At 47.4% G+C, this 20,603-nt stretch overlaps 1 protein-coding gene across 1 annotated transcript; it reads left to right on the top strand.

Annotated features, from left to right (window-relative positions):
- The first annotated feature begins 286 nt into the window (after positions 1-286).
- On the top strand, positions 287-3,017 carry LOC123144314 (heme chaperone HemW). The gene is made up of 2 exons (XM_044563410.1): positions 287-1,097; positions 2,167-3,017. Exons 1-2 carry the CDS (start codon positions 304-306, stop codon positions 2,792-2,794), a joined length of 1,422 nt encoding a protein of 473 aa, XP_044419345.1. The 5' UTR covers positions 287-303; the 3' UTR covers positions 2,795-3,017.
- The last annotated feature ends 17,586 nt before the right edge of the window (positions 3,018-20,603 follow it).

Raw genomic sequence — 20,603 nt, 5'->3', positions numbered from 1 at the left:
ATGTTTTTTTTTGCGAGATTCTACTTTTTCTTCACTAGATGTATGGAAAAAAAATCAAGATACAAGACATGGATCTAGAGTCAATGACTACAGAGGACTTTTGTAACTTTATGTTTTTTTTCCTTGGCCCTTGCTATTCCCGTCTTTGTTTGATTTGATGCACTTTGTGTAATTTATCAACAAAGTTGGATCGTTACTTTTTAAAAATTCAATTTGGAATTCATATAACAATTCAATTCTAATACTCTTTCTAGTACACCAGTCCACCGGGAGGAGCCTTGGGAGGGAGGCGAGTGGTCAGTAATGCTAAGATCAGCCTTCCCTCTCGTCTCTCAGTTGCCGCACAGGAAACCGCCCCCAATCCACCCACCCCGCCCACAACCTGTTCGTCGCTATGCCTCCCCCGCCGCCGCCGTCCCGCCGCCGCCTCCTCCGCCACGCCCACTACCTCCGGCCTCCGCCTACGTGCACCTCCCCTTCTGCCGCAAGCGGTGCCACTACTGCGACTTCCCCATCGTGGCGCTCGGCTCCTCCGCGTCCTCCCCCGGCGGCCCGGGCGAGGGCGAGGACCCCCGGATCGCCGACTACGTGCGCCTCCTGCTCCGGGAGGTAGCCGCCACGCGTCCCGTCTCCGACGACGGCGTGCCGCTGCAGACCATCTTCTTCGGCGGCGGCACCCCGTCGCTAGTCCCGCCGAGGCTGGTGGCCGCGGTGCTCGACGCGCTGCGCGGCAGGTTCGGGCTGTCCGCGTGTCCGGAGGTGTCCATCGAGATGGACCCCGGCACGTTCGACGCGGCCAAGCTGCGGGAGCTGGTGGGCGTGGGCGTGAACCGGGTGTCGCTCGGCGTGCAGGCGTTCCAGGAGGAGCTGCTCCGGGCGTGCGGCCGCGCGCACGGCCTGCGGGAGGTGCACGAGGCCGTCGGGATCGTGACCGCCTGCGAGGGGCTCCAGAACTGGAGCATGGACCTCATCTCCTCCCTGCCCAACCAGACCCAGGAGATGTGGGAGGAGAGCTTGCGGCGCACCGTCGATGCCCGCCCCACGCATGTCTCCGTCTACGACCTGCAGATCGAGCAGGGCACCAAGTTTGGGCAAATGTGAGTTCATTCTGTGCATGACTACTCCTATGGCCTATCTTGAAAACATTATCGGTCCTGACAAATACTCTATGTGCGTGGTTTGTGGTGGTTCTGTTCTATGGATAATGAAATTGGGTGAAAACTAACACACTACAACCATCATCTTCAAACAATTAGCTACAATTCTTGTTTTGATTTGCACTGGTTTGTGCTGTACAAGCTCAGTCTTCTCTTCTTGGAAAGGGGCTACTTATTAATAAGTTACAGAGCTGAGATTACAATCGCGCAGTAATCATACCAACAGGCAGGCCAGGACTGTATCTCGTAGAACACTGACACAACCAAGAACCACCTTTCTACAGTGCGGAGCTAAACCATTCGATACCCTGTGACCCTGCTTTTAGAATTCTGTGACTTGAGAGTTCAGGCAACAGGAGACAAACCTCTCGAATGCTACCACTAATTGTGAGGCTTGAGGGCATTAACCACCATCGGGCAATTGCTCTGAATCGGCATCGGCCTGATTAGTGCAGACCAGCGCTTTTTGGACACCGTCTAGACATCTAATGGCTTCTGTTTCTTATGCATTAGGGCAACATGGCACCATGTCCCAGGCAGGCATAATGATTTTTTCCTCTTCATTTGTCGTCCAAGTTGCAATTTTATTTTAGGTGGCATCTAACCAGTGCTACAATTTGTCTGGCATGGAATTTCTCCTTGCTAGCTTGTCCGTGGACTACAGTAGTCTTGCCCTTTGATATATTGTAAAGTGTTACTACAATTGAGTAAGAACTGAACCGTAGGTCTGATTGTTGTCTAACTGTTCGTGAAGGTTATGTCATTCCAGAGAAAGAAGTTCAGTCTTCTTTTCTGACTCATGATGCTGATAGTTGCGAAGTTAAAGGGCTTAACTGAATTTTTTCGGGGGGGTATTACACAGCCTGCATTATACTACTAAGGCCAAGTTTCTAACAATTTCTTCACATATTAATTTGCACTGACATTTTTGTATTAAAGATCAAGCGAACTCACGTAAATATGTGTCATACTGATGCCAATCTCATTCTTTTCATATTAAATGTTGCAGCTATACGCCTGGTGTATTTCCTCTCCCAAATGAGACAGACTCTGCGAACTTCTACAAGATAGCTTCGAAACGGCTTTCTGAAGCAGGATATCAACACTACGAGATCAGTAGCTACTGCAAGCCTGGTTACGAGTGCAAGCACAACGTAACATACTGGCAAAACAGGCCGTTCTATGCGTTTGGCCTTGGATCAGCAAGCTACATCAACGGTGTCAGGTACTCGAGGCCCAGAGGAATGAAGAACTACGCAGATTGGGTTCAGAAGCTGGAAGACGGCACCTGGTGCCATGAGTCCAGCGTCTCCGAGACGAAGGATATGGCTATGGACTCGGTGATGCTGTCACTGAGAACAGCTCGCGGGCTGGATCTGCACAGTTTCAGTAAATCTTTTGGAGAGGGTCTGACACGGTCATTGTGTGATACGTTCAGGCCTTTTGTTGAGAGTGGGCTGGTGATCGCCATGGACAAGGAGCGAGAGGCCCTGCAGTTCAGTGAGTTTGAGTCGGATTTGGAAAGCGAGGGAGAGATGACCGGGAGCAGGGTGGCCTTCATCCGTCTGAGTGACCCGGATGGATTTCTGTTGTCCAATGAGTTGATCTCGCTGGCCTTTGGGACTATTTCGCCATGACAACAGTAGCTGGCTTTTCGCATTGATAATTCCGTATTCTTATTTGTCAGATTTTATCTGACAAAATTGACACTTACTGATATACTAGACATTAGCTGATCACTGGGATCCATAGCAATTTTTGTTTTATAAAATTGTTCAAATTTTCAGCCGACACATATCGGTGCGTTTACCAGACTCCTAGCTGGTGCTTCTGAATTTAAATTTAATGGGGCACCCTCTACGAATTGAGTTCGCACCTCCTGAGATGATAATGTAGTGTGGTACATCCTGGCGAGGATCATGTTTTGGCAAGGCTTGGTTGCTGATAATGTGCACATGAATTGCTTAGTGGTCACGGAGTCTGGACGCTGAACTTTACCTGCTGGTCCTGAACAGAATCCTTGCGGAGGGCAAACAGAAAGGATCGTCTTCAAGATCGAGGGCCTCAGCACCAACCGCTGTGTACGCTGTGCCTTGAGGAGCCTGGAACGATGAATCATCTCCTAAGGCAGTGTCCATTCCCCGGGACTGTCTGGTCATCGGTAACCATACCTCTGAATATTGCCATCCCGTGCCCTCAGCAAAATTCAGTTCTCGTGCCTTGGTGGGAAGAGGTGCCCGCCGAAAGGAAGCCAGCGTGATAATCACTCTGGTGATGTTCTCCATCTGGAAAGAGAGGAATCGGCGAACTTTCGATAATATCTCAACCTCGGACAACGAGGTGGCAAACAAAATCCTTGTGGAGTGAAGGCTATGGAAACTAGCTTGGCATATGAAGAGGAGTGAAGTGAGGATAGTGAGAGAACAAGAGACATAAAATTCTCATAGGCTTGGGGTGGATGTGGATTGCTTGAGACTTTCTTCTTTAGCATCATGTAACTTAAACTCTTTTGTTCTATCCAATCTTAAATGCATCAACACGCAAAGCTCTTGCGTGTTTAGGAAAAAAGAACTTGAGCTGCTGCAGTCAGGTGCCGAGATTTTCATGTAAAGAAAAAGGTACCGAGTTTCCTTCACAGAGATGGAGAAACTTAGGCCGAGTTACTAGTCTCGTTCTTTCTCCAATTCTCATCCTGCACATCTTCGATTTCACCACAAGAGTTCTTCTTCTACCACACCAGTTATTGTAGTATGGAAAAATACAACAAACGAACCAAGGGAGAAGTTTCAAATCACTGACACCGCCCTCTTCTTCCTTATCACGGGATCTCTTTCGCTAACAAGCATCGGTCTCCTTTCTGTATTCCCACAACTCCGCCGTGCTCCCGTGCAGTTGGAAATGTTGTCCTCTTAGAGTCACGTGTCTTATAGCCTACATTTCTGTTACTTGTTGTTTCGCCGTCCACCATCTTTGTATGAGCAATTTGATAAACGAAAAATGTATTTGGCAACCCTGTGACAGATTGCAAAAACGCCACACCACCTGGATGCCGTCGATTTGAATCCAACGCGCGAAATTGCCACACGCTCTCGTCGTTGTTCGATTCAAATCGCTCGAGCATGCCTCGCCCCTGAGCGACGCACAATACCGATATGCCGTCCCTTGCAGCGCTCAGCGTGCGCCGCCCGTGTTCGCTGTTCATCGTCGCTGCCTTCTCCTTCGACGAGCCGTCGCCGCTGCCGCCCCGTCGGCTCCTTTTTATTCCCTTCATCCTCCTTCCTCCCTCGTCCTCTCTCATCTTTTTCTACTCACTGCTATCACCTTTGAAAGGAGCTCTGTTGTACTCCTTTCGCCCAGATGGTCGCGACCTCCGGCGACTTCCTAAAGACCGCCGCTGACCATCGCCCGCACCTCTTCACCGGCTGGACGGCTCGATCTGGTGCTCGCTGCGGCAGGAACACAGCTCTGCCTGACGAATATGGCCTCCGGTGCCTCCATGACGACTGCCATCGACCCCGCCTGCACCACTCCGTCGGCCGTGTGGCTCGCTGGTGTGGATTTTGCTCCCGTCGAGCTGCATCGTATCAGAGTTACTGTTTAGAGCAGAAGATGGAATTCTTCAGAGCTGCAGTTTAGGTATTTAAACTGGATGCTTGTGTGGATCAATTGGCTGTTACAGATGGAGACTGTGCTGCAAACTAATGTTGGTTGTCAATAGCTACACTTCTAAATCAAAGAGGTAAATAGCAAGACAGAGAAAAAAGAGCATACTATGGTGGCCAAGATGAAGACTAACGGTGACAGTAGCCTCTTGAACGACCAAAATGGCGATGAAATCCAAGACAGCAAACACAACCATGGGGCCGTCAGCCAAACTTGATAGATCTGCTCGGACAAACCAGAAAGATATAATTTAGAAGAGTTTACAAGCATGGTTAGTAAATGGCCAAATGCTCCAATGAAGATGGGTCATAACAGGATAATAAGGACAACAAAACTTGAGAGATCAAGAACAATCCAGGCAAAGCAAAATAACAACGAAATTACCAGGACAAAGGGTTGTAACCAAGCTGAAACGCCTTCTACTTCAAAGTGGAGAGCCATAATGCATAACTCAAGCACATGCAGAACCACAATGGTGAAAAAGGAGATAATGGTGCATTTGCTTCTAAGAAAAAGTGGAACCAAATGCGAGTACCTTGGCGCTAAAGGTGGAGAGCGAGTCGATAAACATGGATGATCGGTGTTGTTGTGCAGAGTGGTGAATGATGTGTCATTACTAACTTCAAAATACATAAGAAAATTATGGTGTAAGCAAGCTTGCAGAATTGCCCTCAGCTACAATGACGCCGAGGACATGTGTCTAATAACTTGCTTTCCCCCACTCTCTTTTTACTTTCTTCAGTTTATTCAGGGAATGATAGACATCCTACTGTTTTTGTGGTGTGCCTTTTTTAACGGTTGAAAGCTGATCAAACGAGTTCAAGTAGAATAGTCGCCACCATATTTAGGTTATAGTTATCACCGTGCCGTTAGCTCGGTTAAATTTACCACTATGGTGAATATTAGTTATCTTGCCGTCGATACTATTCAGTTACAAATCTATTCATGTTAAGGTTATCATCACATAATTGTGTACCTATCCAACTTTTATTGTAAACCGTTCATGTACAAGGAAAAATTCAACAAAAATTCTAAAATTTCACAAATTTTTGATTATTTCGAGGGTGAGCGAAATATTTGTATTTTCTTCAATGGGGGATGTATATATTCTTCTTGTACAACCCAAATTAGTCATGGGGCAATAATTTCTATTGCATGTAAGAATACTATTTTCTTTTTTTCTATAGTAGGAACTTGAGCAAGTTGTGGAAAAATTTATTCAACAATAACCGGTAACTTATGTGTAAATAACACGATAATATACACAATGCAGACGTATAACTTACATACAAACACTGTGGTAATTTTTGACCGGAGAGAAAATATTTGACCCGAGAGGAAAGGTTGTTGAAAACATACCCTCTATAACTTCTATGAAAATAGCGTGGTAATATACGGACCGTAGATCTGACAGCACTTACAAACACCGCGGTAACATTCACAAAAGGGGAAAAATTGTTGAAAAACATTCCCCTGGTAACTTCAACGAAAATACCATGATAACTAACATGTCACAGGTGTGGTAACTTATGTAGCCCACGTGCGGGACCTTTAGCCCGGAAGAAACAAGTTGTTAAAAATATACCCCCGGTAACTTCTGCGTAAACAACATGGTAACATGTGCACCACGGGTGTGATAACTTATCCACAAATACCTCGATAACTTTTACCCATGAGAAAAAAGTTGTTGAAAAATATACATCGATAACTTATGTGAAAATAGCACGGTAATATATGAACTGCATACACGATAAATTACGTACAAAGACAACGGTAAATTTTACCAAGAAGCAAGAAAATTGTTGAAAAACATATCATTGATAAATTATGTGAAAATAGAATGATAGTATACGAACCACATACCCGATAACTTACGTAGAAACACTATGGTAACTTTTTCGATCAAAATAAAAAGTTGTTGAAAACAAACCCCCGGTAACTTATGTGAAAATAGTACGGTAATATGAGACCTGTTTACCCGATAACTTACGTACAACCACCTCGGTAATTAACTTTTTTGACCGCGAGGAAAAAGTTATTGAAAACATATCTCGATAATTAATGTGAAAATAACATGGTAATATATGAAACACATACTTGATAACTTACATAGAAACACCGCAGTAACTTTTTAACCAGGAGAAAAAGTTGTTGAAGAATATAACCTCAGAAACTTATGTAGAAATAGCACGATAATATACAAATCACATATATGATAACTTAGTACAAATATTGTGGTAACTTTTTAGACCGGGAGAAAAAGTTGTTGAAAACAATTTATGTGAAAATAACACGGTAATATATGAACTGCATGTCCGATAACTTACGAATAAATACCGCAATAATTTTGACCAACGGGAAACAAAGTTGTTGAAAAACATACTCCAATCCTCGAGGTAACTTGTGCGAAAATAGCACGGTAATATGTGAACCGCATACCCGACAACTTACTAAAAACACCGCGGTAACTTTTTTGACCGGGAGAAAGAACATACCCCAATAACTAATGTGAAAATAATATGGTAAATACGAACCGCATACCCTATAACTTATGTACAAATACCTCGGAAACTTTTAACCAAGGGGAAAAAGTTTTTGAGAAACATCCCCCGATAACTTATGTGAAAATAGCACGGTAATATATGAACCACCTACGTACTAAATTAAGTACAAACACATGTGGGGGGGGGGGTTGCTGAAAAATATAACCCCGGTAACTTATGTGGAAATAGAACGGTAAGTTGCATACCACAGGCTTGGTAACTTATGTAGCCGAGGCGTGGTAACTTTTGACCCGGAAAAAAGATTCGTCGGAACACACAAACATGGGATCTAGTTTCGAAGATCTCACCGCGACGAATCTTTTCTGTGAAAACGGTTTTTGCATCAGACCAACGGTTTAAGCTAAAAACATTTTGAATTTTTGAAATAGGAGAGAATCTAGGATGACATCGACTTTTTTGTCCTCTAGTGCATGTATGTAATTAGAGAGAGGGATGGATGTGGAAAGAGAGTTAGTCACACCCTAATCTATATCCTAATGCATGCATGCATGTATTTATATGGGAGGAAGGAGAAGTGTGGTAGTTTTGCTATCCACCACACATGTGCCAAATATCACGGTCCTTTGATAAAATAGCACACTTTTCCTTTTTATTAGATAAAATGTCACACTTTTGATTCACTGCTAGATAAAATGGCACACACTGATTTTTTAGCTTAATTTTTAGGTCCAGTCCCGCATGTAAGAATTCATAGGACAAGTTTGCCCCTCGGTCGTTTTGACTAAACTTACTGGTTGGATCAAACCTCACCAGGGCCTTCCATCGTTTCTGCCAGCGATATGTTTCTATCGAAACAGAGGCAGACAAGACAAGGTAGAGAAGAAGAGGAACTGTCACCTCGCCCGCTTCCTCTCATACGCGTCGCCGATTCCACCGCCATCGCCTGGTCGTGCCTCTGTCCCGACGTGTTGTCCTCATCTCCCGGCGCATCGCCCCTCTTCATCTCTTCTCCTAACGCTCCACCCGTTCCGTCGGATCCTCACCCGGCCGTGGCTCATCAAGCGAGCAGAACAATCGCTCCAGCCATCCAGCGGGGCCAGCAGCGACCTATACATGTACGCACTGCTATGATGTGATAGCTGGGGCGATCAGAGGGTGCCGCAACAGCGTTGAGTGGAGGTCCGAGCGGCCAGTGTCTGACTGCTAGGGTGCTTGAAGGGGCGATGCCTTTTTCTTTCCAGCCGGCGACGAAGTGGTTGGAGCGCGGCGAGACAGGGCAGACGTGCAGAAGGTTGTGGAGTGGGGAGGAGCCACACTTAGATGCAACGACGGTGGGACGGGCGATGCACCGCGAGGAGGCACAGTGAGGAGAGCGGGGTGGCGGCGTTGTTCTGTCTCAGAGGTTCTGGTCAGTGTCTCATCTGCCGCTATTCTGATCGAACCAACCAAGTCAAAACAGCCAAGGGGCAAAATCGTCCTACAAATTCTTACGTGCGGGCCCAGACGTAGACCTAAAAATTGAGATAAAAAGTCAGTGTGTGACATGTTATCTAACAAAAAGAAGGATGTGCCACTGAGTCAAAGTACAAGGAAAAGTGTGTTACCTTATCAATTTCATCTCTTTCTAGAAGCCAAAATTTCTCCTTCGTCGACGACCAACAATATGTACTCCGCCACTGCCAATGACAATGTGCGTCACGGTTAAGAATCAGAAGACCCCACCTATTTATATCAAACTTTTATATTTGTTCTGCACTTTCTTTTCACCAATTAGCAACTGTTTTTCTTTGTTTGCTTCTCCTTTAATTATTGGGTCTTTTACATTTGTGTCCCTAACTCGAACCCACTACTCCGATTTGCCCCTAATTTTAAAGTGTGCTCAAATTTGTCCCTCTATCGTTAAGTGTCCTTATAGAAATACCCTTCCGTACCGTTACCGTCTAGTCAAAGCCATTTGACCGCTATCTGACCGTTTCTTTGACATTTTTGCCTCTATCTCCTTGTGTCACTTACGGGTGGGGCCCATTCTCAAAAAATAAAACAAAAAACCCTTTCTCTCACCCCTCTCTCACACACACACTTACCGGTGGACCCAACTAGAAAAAATAAAAAAATAAAAAGGGAAAAGGACAAGCTACTTCTCTCTCTCTCTCTCTGACGTCTCTCTCCCTTCCCAACGACAGGCCGATGGCCTCTCTCTCTCCCTGAGGGTGTTGAATGGCCGCCGCCGCCATTGCTGGTCTTCCTTGACGCCACAACCCTCTCGCCCTCATTCTCTCTCCGTCGCTCGCCCATTTTCTCTCTCCCCTCCTCTAGCCCTCTCCCGCAAGCCCACCGGAGGCCGCCCTGTCGCCGTCGTCAGTCCAGCACATGGGCAACGGAAACTCCAGGCGTCGCTAGCTCGCCAGGATGCTCGTACGGCATGACATCTCTGCCCCAGCCGACGAATTTGACCAGAGAAGTCCTGTACCGAGCGCCAGGACGCATCTGCCCCGCCTCCGGCCACGGATTGCCGTCGATTTGATCCGTTGAAGCACGCCGACGGATCCTAGCCGCTCCCTGGGCGTCATGGTGTACAGCAGAGGCCAGGGGCATCCTCCATAGCAAGCCCCATAACCTGGGGTTGTCTTCCCCGCGAGCTCTATGCTCTTCCATGGCCGCCATGGTTAAAGTCCTCGCTTCGGTCTTCCCCGAGCCACAGCGGCGTCATCATCGTGCTCCTAGTGAGCTCGTTAATGTCACGGAGCTTTCCCTCTCCCCCTCGCATGGTAGAGCCCCCCCCCCCCACGTGCTCCATCCAAAGCCGCCGCGGGAATGGTCGCCGCCATCCGCTCCGGCCACCATATGGTCCGAAGAAAACATCCCTGGATGCGGTAGATCCAGGGCTATCGCCTGCTTCCCTCGTCCAGCCTCCTCGCGGCCTCCCGGCGTGCCACCGCTGCGGCAAGTGGTCGCCGTCGGTCACTGTTGGCCTAATCAACAATTAATTGAAACAAAATATGCAAAAAATATTAATAATCCAATAAAAGTGGGCCTAATACTAAGTTTGAATAGTCCTTTTCTAGATTGGCCCCACATGTAAGTTATCAGTGAGAGAGAGGGGGTGAGAGAAAGTGTTTTTTCATTTTATTTTTTGAGAGTGGGACCCACCAGTAAGTGGCACATGGACACAAGGGTAAAAATGTCAAAGAAACGGCTGGTTAGCGGTCAAACAACCTTGACTGGACGATAACAGCTCGGAGGGGCATTTCTGTAAGGGCACATAACGGCGGAGGGGCATTTTTGAGCAGACTTTTGAATTAGGGGTATATCTGATTAGGTGGTTCGAGTTAGGGACAGAAATGCAAATGGCCCTTAATTATTTTAGAACTCGTCACCTATTTATTCTCATAAGTTTCACTATTTGATATGTTTGCCCGGCTTAAGTTCAGAAATTTTGTCTGATATTCATTGCATCCGAATTGAATACAAACAAGTTACGAAAATGATATAATGGAACATTTTATGAGTGCTCCTAATTTTATTTTAAGCTTAGAAGATGTATATTCTTACTAGAGGGAGCGGTGTCTTTCGGCATTAGCACAACTGTTAGTATATGATACTACATCTATAACTAAATATTAGATGTTTTTGCGGTTCAATTGAACTAAAAAATGTGTTATATTTAGTTATCGAGATAGTATTAACAACGTTTTTCAAACTGTGTCTAGCAAATTCACCTACCGGTTGTGTTGATAATATTGAACTATAGTGTTCCTTCTATTTTAACGCAGATATATTTTTGCTAATATATAAATGTATGCGTTTATAGGAATTATGTGAGATGTTGAAAACATAGTTTAAGGGATTACAACAATTGAACTAAATTAAAATCTCTCCAAATCCAAGCAAATTAAAAGAGATGGAATCACATTCCTCAAAAATAATTTATGCCGCTTTGACATGTATTATAGCGTGTATATACTGTTTTTTAATATATTTATATATTTTGCTGGAAGGTACTAGAGCATAGCTCTATTTGATATCGTGATATTAAGTTTATAAGGGGGTATCGTCAAACTTGGTGTATAAAAAGATAATTTTATGGGCAGCACTAGGCGCCGGTTGAACGGTGAAAGCCTCGATCGGTCACCTTCCCAGTCGTCTGATTGTAGCGTGCAAAGCCATCTGTTTACACCAAGCACGATGACAATGCCAAGGTTGAGATCCATACCAAGGACTTCCAAGAACCAGATATAGGCATTTTAGAGTGTCAAAAGATATTGTTTAAAGTGCTCAAATTAAAGATCCAACACTACAGGTGCATCGACATCATTTCATGCAAATTCAACGAGCCCAAGAATTTCAAACTTGGAGTTCATATGAAGAAACAACGATCGTTTTACTAAAAAAAAGGTCCGGAGCAAAAGATGACGCTCGGTACGACCGCGCACGGTCGTATTGGCGGTCGTACCAGACCTAGAAAGCTGCAAAATCACCCAGATCAGACGCGATTCTTGGTGGAGTTCGTCCCCGTTTATTTCTGCGACTTCCTTGGCCACCAAGAGAGGTATTGAGATTGGATTTGGCTCATCTACAACCCTTGGATTAAAATGGAGGAGCTATATCAACGGAGGGACCCGAGGAGGCCTCCTATATATACACCTCCAACCCTAGCCGCCGGCATATACACAGCCTCCATCTCCATTGCTGCTCCAAGATCACATCCATAGAAGAAGGGACAAGACAAGAACAAGGAAATGGAGGCTCCGCCACCGCGCCGCAGCGGCCTTTGGGCCCGTGCCATCTCCATTGATGTAATCTCCATCGACACTGCCTTGACTTCCCCTTCATCGACTTGGTGTCAGCTTGTATCATGCATCTCCCTTCTATGTTTACCCCTTTCATGTTTGAGTAGCTACATTAGTTCTTGAGGATATGGTTGAACCCTTGCATGATTTAAACTTAATGTCTACGAGCGATCCAGTCATCCTTCTTTTGAAGTGATGCGTTGATTTTCTCATGGTGTTGTGAAGGTTGATCACTCAACATTAGTCTTTTCTGGATTTGAGGGAATTGCTATTGGTGTGACGGTTGGTTTTTGGAGGTTTGTGGTGACGATACTTATGTCCCCCATTCCTTGATCATTGCAATAGAGAGTAACAAAGAACCCTAAAGCTTTATGCCGTGTTCAAGGGAAAACCCTTCATCACTGTTGCGAAAACCGGCGTGGGGAAATAACAATGGTAACACGTGTGATACGTGGTTGCTAAATGTATGCACATATTTTTACTTGGCTCAGTCCACACATAATCATATTCAAGTGGATTCCATTAGTAATACGAATCTAGAACTATACTTTCACATATGTTGTGCATATCATACTTGTGGTGATGACTCTAAAACCCTCGGGAACGCTTTACTATTCAAACAACGCTCCACTTAGTTTAGTCTTTTTTTTATTTTCTGTTCGTAGCTTAAATAAACTGCTCTTTATTTGTTTTCCCCGGAACCAATTAAAGTAGACTATTTCCAAACTCTGGTTTGAATGCATATGAAACTGATTAAAGAGTATTCGCTTTTCCAAAGCAGGATATCAACACTACAAGATCATTAGCTACTGCAAACCTGGTTACGAGTGCAAGCACAACGTAACATACTGTTACTGGCAAAACCGGCCATTCTATGCGTTCGGTCCCGCGCAACTTTCAAGTAAATCCGTTTTAGCAATCACCCATGACAGCCGACCGGGTAAGCTTCAGTCGCCTGAAAACGAATTGAAATACAGTGCTCTGTCTGGAGCAGTACCCTGTGCTCGTGGTGGAACAATAGAGACGCTGGTCGTCGTGTCCCACGGTCGGGACTTGCTCAACACCGTCTGCGACGACATCATACATTTGCACGACGAGAACCTCCACCTCTACTATGGCAACATCCATGATTTTGAGAGCGGGTACGAGCAGAGGAGGAAGGAGGCGCACAAGAAGGCCGAGGTCCACGAGTAGCGGTTACAAGCAAGTAGAGAGGAAAACCTGGAGCAAGGCTGCTCGGGACAAGGTGAAAGGCCAAGCGATGTCGAAGGCCAGCAAAGAAGCTGCCAATGAGCTTGGCACCGCTCCTCCAGCTCGACGTCGGGTTCAGCTACGCTGACTCCAACGCATCAACATGGGAACACGTGTTGCCATCGTCGGGCCCAACAGAACAATGAGGAAGCTGAGAGTATGGATGATAGTATAGCCAGTTGATCTATATAAAGTTGCCATGTCTAGCCAGTTGATATATATAAAGTTGCCATGTCATCTATAGTCATTCACTATAGTAATTCAAATAGTAAGGTAGGCTATAAAGTTGGGGTGCAGCTAATCTGCACCCGGGCTCATCTGCACCCACGCTTAGAAAAAACAATTCAAAAAAAATACTAAAAAAATTCAAAAAATTCCAAACTTTTTTGTGGTGGTAGATAATTTGACGCGTGAGGTGCGCCCCGAAATTCAACTCATTTGAGCATCTGAGCAGCTCTCGGTAAAAAAGACAAAATCAGGGTCTGTAAAAATGTGTACTGTTCACGCACTGTTTTGACCCCGATTTGTCTTTTTTGCCGAGAGCTGCTCAGATGTCCAAATAAGTTGAATTTTGGGGCGCACCTCACGCGTCAAATTATCTACCACCACAAAAAAGTTTGGAATTTTTTGAATTTTTCTAGTATTGTTTTTGAATTTTTTGCTGAGAGGGAGCAGATGAGCCCGGGCACCGTTTTGAGTTTCTCATAAAGTGGGTGCGGCTAATCTGCACCCGGGCTCATCTGCACCACGCTTAGAAAAAAATTCAAAAAAAATACTAAAAAAATTCAAAAAAATTCCAAACTTTTTTGTGGTGGTAGATAATTTGACGCGTGAGGTGCGCCACGAAATTCAACTCATTTGAGTATCTGAGCAGCTCTCGGTAAAAAAGACAAAATCAGGGTCTGTAAAAATGTGTACTGTTCACGCACTGTTTTGACCCCGATTTGTCTTTTTTGCCGAGAGCTGCTCAGATGTCCAAATAAGTTGAATTTTGGGGCGCACCTCACGCGTCAAATTATCTACCACCACAAAAAAGTTTGGAATTTTTTGAATTTTTCTAGTATTGTTTTTGAATTTTTTGCTGAGAGGGAGCAGATGAGCCCGGGCACCGTTTTGAGTTTCTCATAAAGTGGGTGCGGCTAATCTGCACCCGGGCTCATCTGCACCACGCTTAGAAAAAAATTCAAAAAAATTACTAAAAAAATTCAAAAAATTCCAAACTTTTTTGTGGTGGTAGATAATTTGACGCGTGAGGTGCGCCCCGAAATTCAACTCATTTGAGTATCTGAGCAGCTCTCGGTAAAAAAGACAAAATCAGGGTCTGTAAAAATGTGTACTGTTCACGCACTGTTTTGACCCCAATTTGTCTTTTTTGCCGAGAGCTGCTCAGATGTCCAAATAAGTTGAATTTTGGGGCGCACCTCACGCGTCAAATTATCTACCACCACAAAAAAGTTTGGAATTTTTTGAATTTTTCTAGTATTTTTTTTGAATTTTTTGCTGAGAGGGAGCAGATGAGCCCGGGCACCGTTTTGAGTTTCTCATAAAGTGGGTGCGGCTAATCTGCACCCGGGCTCATCTGCACCCACGCTTAGAAAAAAATTCAAAAAAATACTAAAAAAATTCAAAAAATTCCAAACTTTTTTGTGGTGGTAGATAATTTGACGCGTGAGGTGCGCCCCGAAATTCAACTCATTTGAGCATCTGAGCAGCTCACGGTAAAAAAAACAAAATCAGGGTCTGTAAAAATGTGTACTGTTCACGCATTGTTTTGACCCCGATTTGTCTTTTTTGCCGAGAGCTGCTCAGATGTTCAAATAAGTTGAATTTTGGGGCGCACCTCACGCGTCAAATTATCTACCACCACAAAAAAGTTTGGAATTTTTTGAAGTTTTCTAGTATTTTTTTTGAATTTTTTGCTGAGAGGGAGCAGATGAGCCCGGGCACTGTTTTGACCCCAACTATTAAAAGTGAAATCTCTCTAATTTATAAAAATACAATCAGTATGATTATAAAAGGTTGTATGAACTAAAAAAATGAAAAATGCCATGCTCAAAAACTTTAAAACTGCCATCCTCGAGATAAAAATGTCATGAACAAAAAAGAGCAGGCTCTCTTAATTTTTGATTTATTAAGACTCAAAGCTAAAACAAACAAGGCCTAAGAGCATCTCCAGCCGTTTGCCCCCCGAGGAGGCATTTTTTTCGCCTCCTGGGGGGGCTGCTGGCGAGAACTTAGGCCTTGGGGGCCAAACCACTTCCACTCGTTGCCTCCCCATGACCAGTGTTGGACTCCCACAAACGGAGCGACATTTCATCGAGCACCTTGATCGCGGTGGCGTCGACGACCTCCAGCCAACGGAGGAGCGCGAGCGTCGACGAGACGCGCTGCTCGCCGCCTTGACCGTGCCTTGACCATGCCGGAGATGGAGATGCAGCTCACGGCCGTGCTCGCCACGCTCGCCCTCGGCGGTGCGCTCGCCATGGTCGTCAGTGGCGCCGGCGTTCTGCTCTGCGTGGAGGACGGCACGCCGAGCAGCACGAGCGCCAGGAACCCCGGACTTACAGCCCATGGTGCCGCCGCTCTAGCCCCGCGTGGCCCTGCGCCCCGAGTCCTCGCCGTCCCGCCCACGGTCGCGCCCGTCTGCCCAGGCCGCGTCACACCCGCCCACTCGCCCAGGCCGCGCCCGCCAGCAGCCTGCATCCGAGCCAGTCCACGCCGCGCCCGTCCGAGGCTCGTCTGTGGCGAGCTCCTGCCACGCCCGCCCCGCGTTGCCCGTCCCGACCTCGCGCAGCCACGAGCTCCGGCCACGCTCCGCCCCAGGACGCCCTCCCAAGTCACTTTTTGGACGCCGGCGAGGAGCAGCGCATTCTCGAGGGCGGGGAGGCGGAAGGCGTGGGAGCCCGGGTGCCAGAGCGAGAGCAGCGTTGATAGGGCTTTCCAGGCGGCCGTGGCCGTGGAGGCCGCGACGGCGATGCCCGCGGCGCGGAGGACGGGCGCGGAAGGTGGTGGCCTCCTCGGTCGCTGCCTTGGCGTCGGGCACGAGCAGGTCTCAGGCATCGACAAGGACCAGCGACGAGGCTGAGGCGTGCCAGGCGGCGGAGACGGAAGTGGTGGGGTTCGGTGCCCGTGTGTGGAGGGAAAGATAGAGGAGGGAGCACGTGGGTGGGCCAGCGCTCACAAAAGTGAGTTAACAGGAGAGAGAAAGAGAGGCTGGCAGGTGGGCTAGCGCCGACAAAAAGGAAAAATTAGGCCTCCCAAGAGCCCCCCGGTGCGCTGGGTGTGGCATGGGGTCGCCGGTGGGAATTTTTGCTTCTACCGGCGAAAAACAAGGAGTTGGGGGCCTGACTGGGGCGATTTTTGCCCGCCGGCGCTCAAAAGGTGGGTTGGGGAGGCTTCCTGGGGGCACTAGTGGAGATGCTATAAGAGTGGCACGTTGCAATATCACTCACGCATCTAGCTTTTTTTAGAAAAGGAGGATGACCCCCGGCCTCTGCATCTAGGCGATGCATACGGCCACTTTATTAATTATTTTCACAAGATCTTACAAAATCAATACAACAGTAAGACTAAAGCCGCCATCTAAGCAACAAAATGTCGCTACCCCTATCCAGTTGATGAAGGGGCGCAGATAGCCTGGGTCTAATACCAAACAGACATCGCAGTCAAGCCTAACATCTAAGACCCGAGACCCCAACCTAGCCTCTTGCCGGGTCTGGGGCACACACTGGTCCGACGTGCTCTCAGAGGCCGCCACCGTCAACTACCACCGCTCCATCTTCAGAATTGTACTGATGCATCAACCTTGCTCGGTCCAGCTATCGTCGACGCCACCACGGCGCCCAACGGCACCTCCTCCCTGCGCGCAAACAGCTGCACATGTTGCGGTCGCCACTGATACACCTCAGCACCATGCTGCCAAGTATCACCAGCCGACACAGCTTGAAGTCTTTGGAGGATCTGTCGTGCGTAGCACCTGCCGACCAGGCATGACCAAGCGTAGCACCTGTCGGTCAGGCATGACTTGATATCTCCACCGAAGCTTCGTGCAAGACGAAGTCGCTCCACCTCCTGCCCCTGACTTCCAGCGCTGCTCCACAAACGATGCTCCCAAGAGAGAAACGACACCGCAGTGCCGCCATCGTACGATCTGGAACACCAGATCCTAGGGTTTCCCCCGGAGCAGCACGAGTGGGTCGACAGTAGTTACACGGCGATGCCTTCATCAAGGTAACGGCGTAGAACACCGCCATCGCCTGCTGTCGGCTCGGTTTTCACCGGCAACCATGTCTCCCCAACTCGCAGCCGGGACTAGATGATGGATCTTGAGATCCGATCACCAAGCTTCTGGCCGTCCACCGCCGACGAAGAAGATGATCACCACCACTGGCTACACCGGGCAGAACAGATCTGCCATGGGTGCCGCCAAGCAGTCCATCAAGTCCTCGACGCTGCCGCCTATCTAAAGCCAGATGACATGCCGCCGAAGACCGCATCGCGCCGCCGCCCGATCCAGGCCAGCCGCCGCAGCAGCCGCCCGTGGCCCGAGGCAGGGCCGACCGCCGCCGCCGTCGCTTGTAGATCGGCCGCACCTCCACGCATGTTGGGGTCCCGCCACCCCTGAGGCGCGGGAGGGAGGAAGAGCCCCCGCCACCGCCGTCGACCTTCGGGCGCAAGCTGGCGGCGTCCTCCGGCGGCGGTGGGAGGAGGGGAGGAGGATGGGCTAGGCCCCGGCGGCGGCTAGGGTTGGGGAGCCACCCGAGTCACCCGAGCGGGGGGCGACCCGAGTTCCCCCGTTCTCATCTTGAATTTTTCTCACGCATCTAGTTATCTCATTGATGGTCAAGAAGATATGTTTTAGATAATTTAAAGAAAACATTAAGTCACAACTTAGCGGTTCCTCTTTTTGAAGAAAAAAAATGGCCCGCACTTATGAAACAACTTGGATCTAGATTTGTGTTTAGAAAAAAACATGGATCTAGATTCAAGCTCAAAAAGAAAAGAAAAACCTTGGATCCAGATGAAGTGACGGTCCACCTGGCCCTCTGTTCATCCTCCTACGTGGCACGTGGTGTCAGGGTGTCGGCAAGGAGGAGGACATACGCAAACAGGACCTCACCTGAAGTAAGAAAATACCGAAAGACAAGGACACACAACGTGTTGCCCGACTGTGCCAAACCACTGTGTTTGACCTATCATTATATAAAACTGATTCATCACACAAAGGTCAACCATTTCCAGTTAAAGCCAAAGTGGCGTCAAGCAAGCTACAAGCGTCGAAAAGTACGCCGGCCGTGCAAGTCAGAGCGTTGGAGCACCAGCTGGTCTGGTCCGGTGCACGCACCGACACACTCACAAACGGACGCCACAGTACGTACTACGAGCCGGTAAATTAACGGAGTGGCCGACGTGCTCGATTGGTGAACTAGCTCCAAAGTCCACACGGCCGTGGAGCATATCGATCGTGTCCGGTGTCATCAGCAGGCCGGTGTTTATCCCATGTTCATGTTAATTTCCTGGCAGTTTGTCTCGTCGACGCTGGCGCCGTGCTTAACCAGTACTCCCCTCATTCAATAATGCAGTACATCCACGTGTTTCGAGATTCAACTTCAATCATAAATTCAATCGTAAATTAGATCAGTAATACATAAATTACTATACTGAAAAATCTGTCATGCTCTCCGCAGTCGTCCATGTTGATTAAATTTATGATCAAAATTAAATCCTGAAAAGTGTACACACTACATTATGGAATAGAGGGAGTATGATAAATGGCTAGCTGGATCGAGATCATGAGCCTCATGTGAAAATTTTCGCCATGTTCTGGTCAGTCGTTCAACCGACACTTGTGCATTTAGTCACGGATGGCTTAGTCATTGTTTTTTCTTTTGGAAAATTTTGGATTTATTTATCCTCAATCATGGCAACATCAGAAAAATTACATTCAGTTTCGTAGACCACCTAATGACGACTATTATGACCGAAGCGAGCCGAGTTTCTTTTCTTTTGCCCACAAGACTGTCCATGTTGGTTTGGTTCAGACATGAGCCGAGGGCATCTCTAACCAATCCATAATAAACTGTTAGAGGAGGATAAATCTAATTTTACTTCTCTAACCAAGAACTGACCGGACCTCAAAAACTGTTAGTAGATTAACCGCTTGCGGTACGGTGACTCTTAAATATACTTGACTAACCACTCGCAGAGTAAAAGTTCTCCCCCCCCCCTCATTTCCCCCCTCTTCTAGCCCACTGCCGCCTATTTGGTTGTCATGGGTCTCCTTCGCGGCTACGACATTTGAACGTACTGGAGGTGGAGAGGAAGGGAGGCTGGAGAAGTGCTACAAGCCACCAGACGAAGAGGAGGCGTCGGCGTGGATGCCTTCTTCGTCTTCGTCATCGTCTCAGTGAGGGACTTCCCAGCCTCCATCGGCTTCCTCGCATGCTTGCCGCCGGCCAGACCAAGCGGGGGGTGAGCGGTCGTCATGTGTTGACAGCTCGGCGGCCCATGCCACTTTTTCGTCCCGAGAAGCTTCCTTCGTGCGGCCCATGACGCGTGCGTCGATTCCGACGGGGTTACCGAGGTGTCCTGCGGCTCCATTCCCGCCTGAATCGGGGCCTCCTATGGTAGCAGCGAACTGGATGGCGGTGTCGGTAAAAGGAGGCGGCCACAAGAGGGACTCGGGAGGGGGAGAATTTGTCCTGAGAAGTGAGACTATTGGCTTAAGAACGAGGTAAAGAAGCCATTCTTTTAGCATAACACCTTACAAAAAAATCTACGAGAAGTTAACCGTTTATAAGAGATCGATTAGAGATGCTCTTAGCGCCGTTGATTCCCCTAGTTCGACAAAAAGAAGAATGTGTGAAGATTGGAGTCACACAAAACTCATGCGAACAACAGATTTAAAATGGATCACAGTCCTTCTTCGCTGATCATTCTCAAGCCACAAAAAGTTATCGATAATCGTCAGACCCAAAAATAGACCGGCGCCATGGGTTATCTTCACGCTCACAACATACACACATAGTGTTGAACAATATACGTTCTGTAACAGAAAAGAGAAAAAACCCAGTGCCGAGAGATAACGACACACGACGTGTTGCCCGACGATTGCACCAAAAGTTTGACCTGCCCTTTTTATATACAAATAATAATATAATCAGTTCATCATAGGTCAACCATTTCCATTTCCAGTGAAGCCAAACGCGCATTCCTGCTGCTCATACCACGGTTGGCAC

The sequence above is a fragment of the Triticum aestivum genome, chromosome 1B, assembly GCF_018294505.1.
Source record: "Triticum aestivum cultivar Chinese Spring chromosome 1B, IWGSC CS RefSeq v2.1, whole genome shotgun sequence".
Taxonomy (NCBI): Eukaryota; Viridiplantae; Streptophyta; class Magnoliopsida; order Poales; family Poaceae; genus Triticum; species Triticum aestivum.
This window is presented reverse-complemented; position numbering and strand designations above follow the sequence as displayed.

Excerpts from the sequence above, each read along its gene's own strand:
- LOC123144314 (XM_044563410.1), top strand. The coding sequence starts at position 304 with ATGCTAAGATCAGCCTTCCCTCTCGTCTCTCAGTTGCCGCACAGGAAA. Across the intron at positions 1,098-2,166 it reads GGCACCAAGTTTGGGCAAAT|CTATACGCCTGGTGTATTTC; the intron begins GTGAGTTCATTC and ends TAAATGTTGCAG.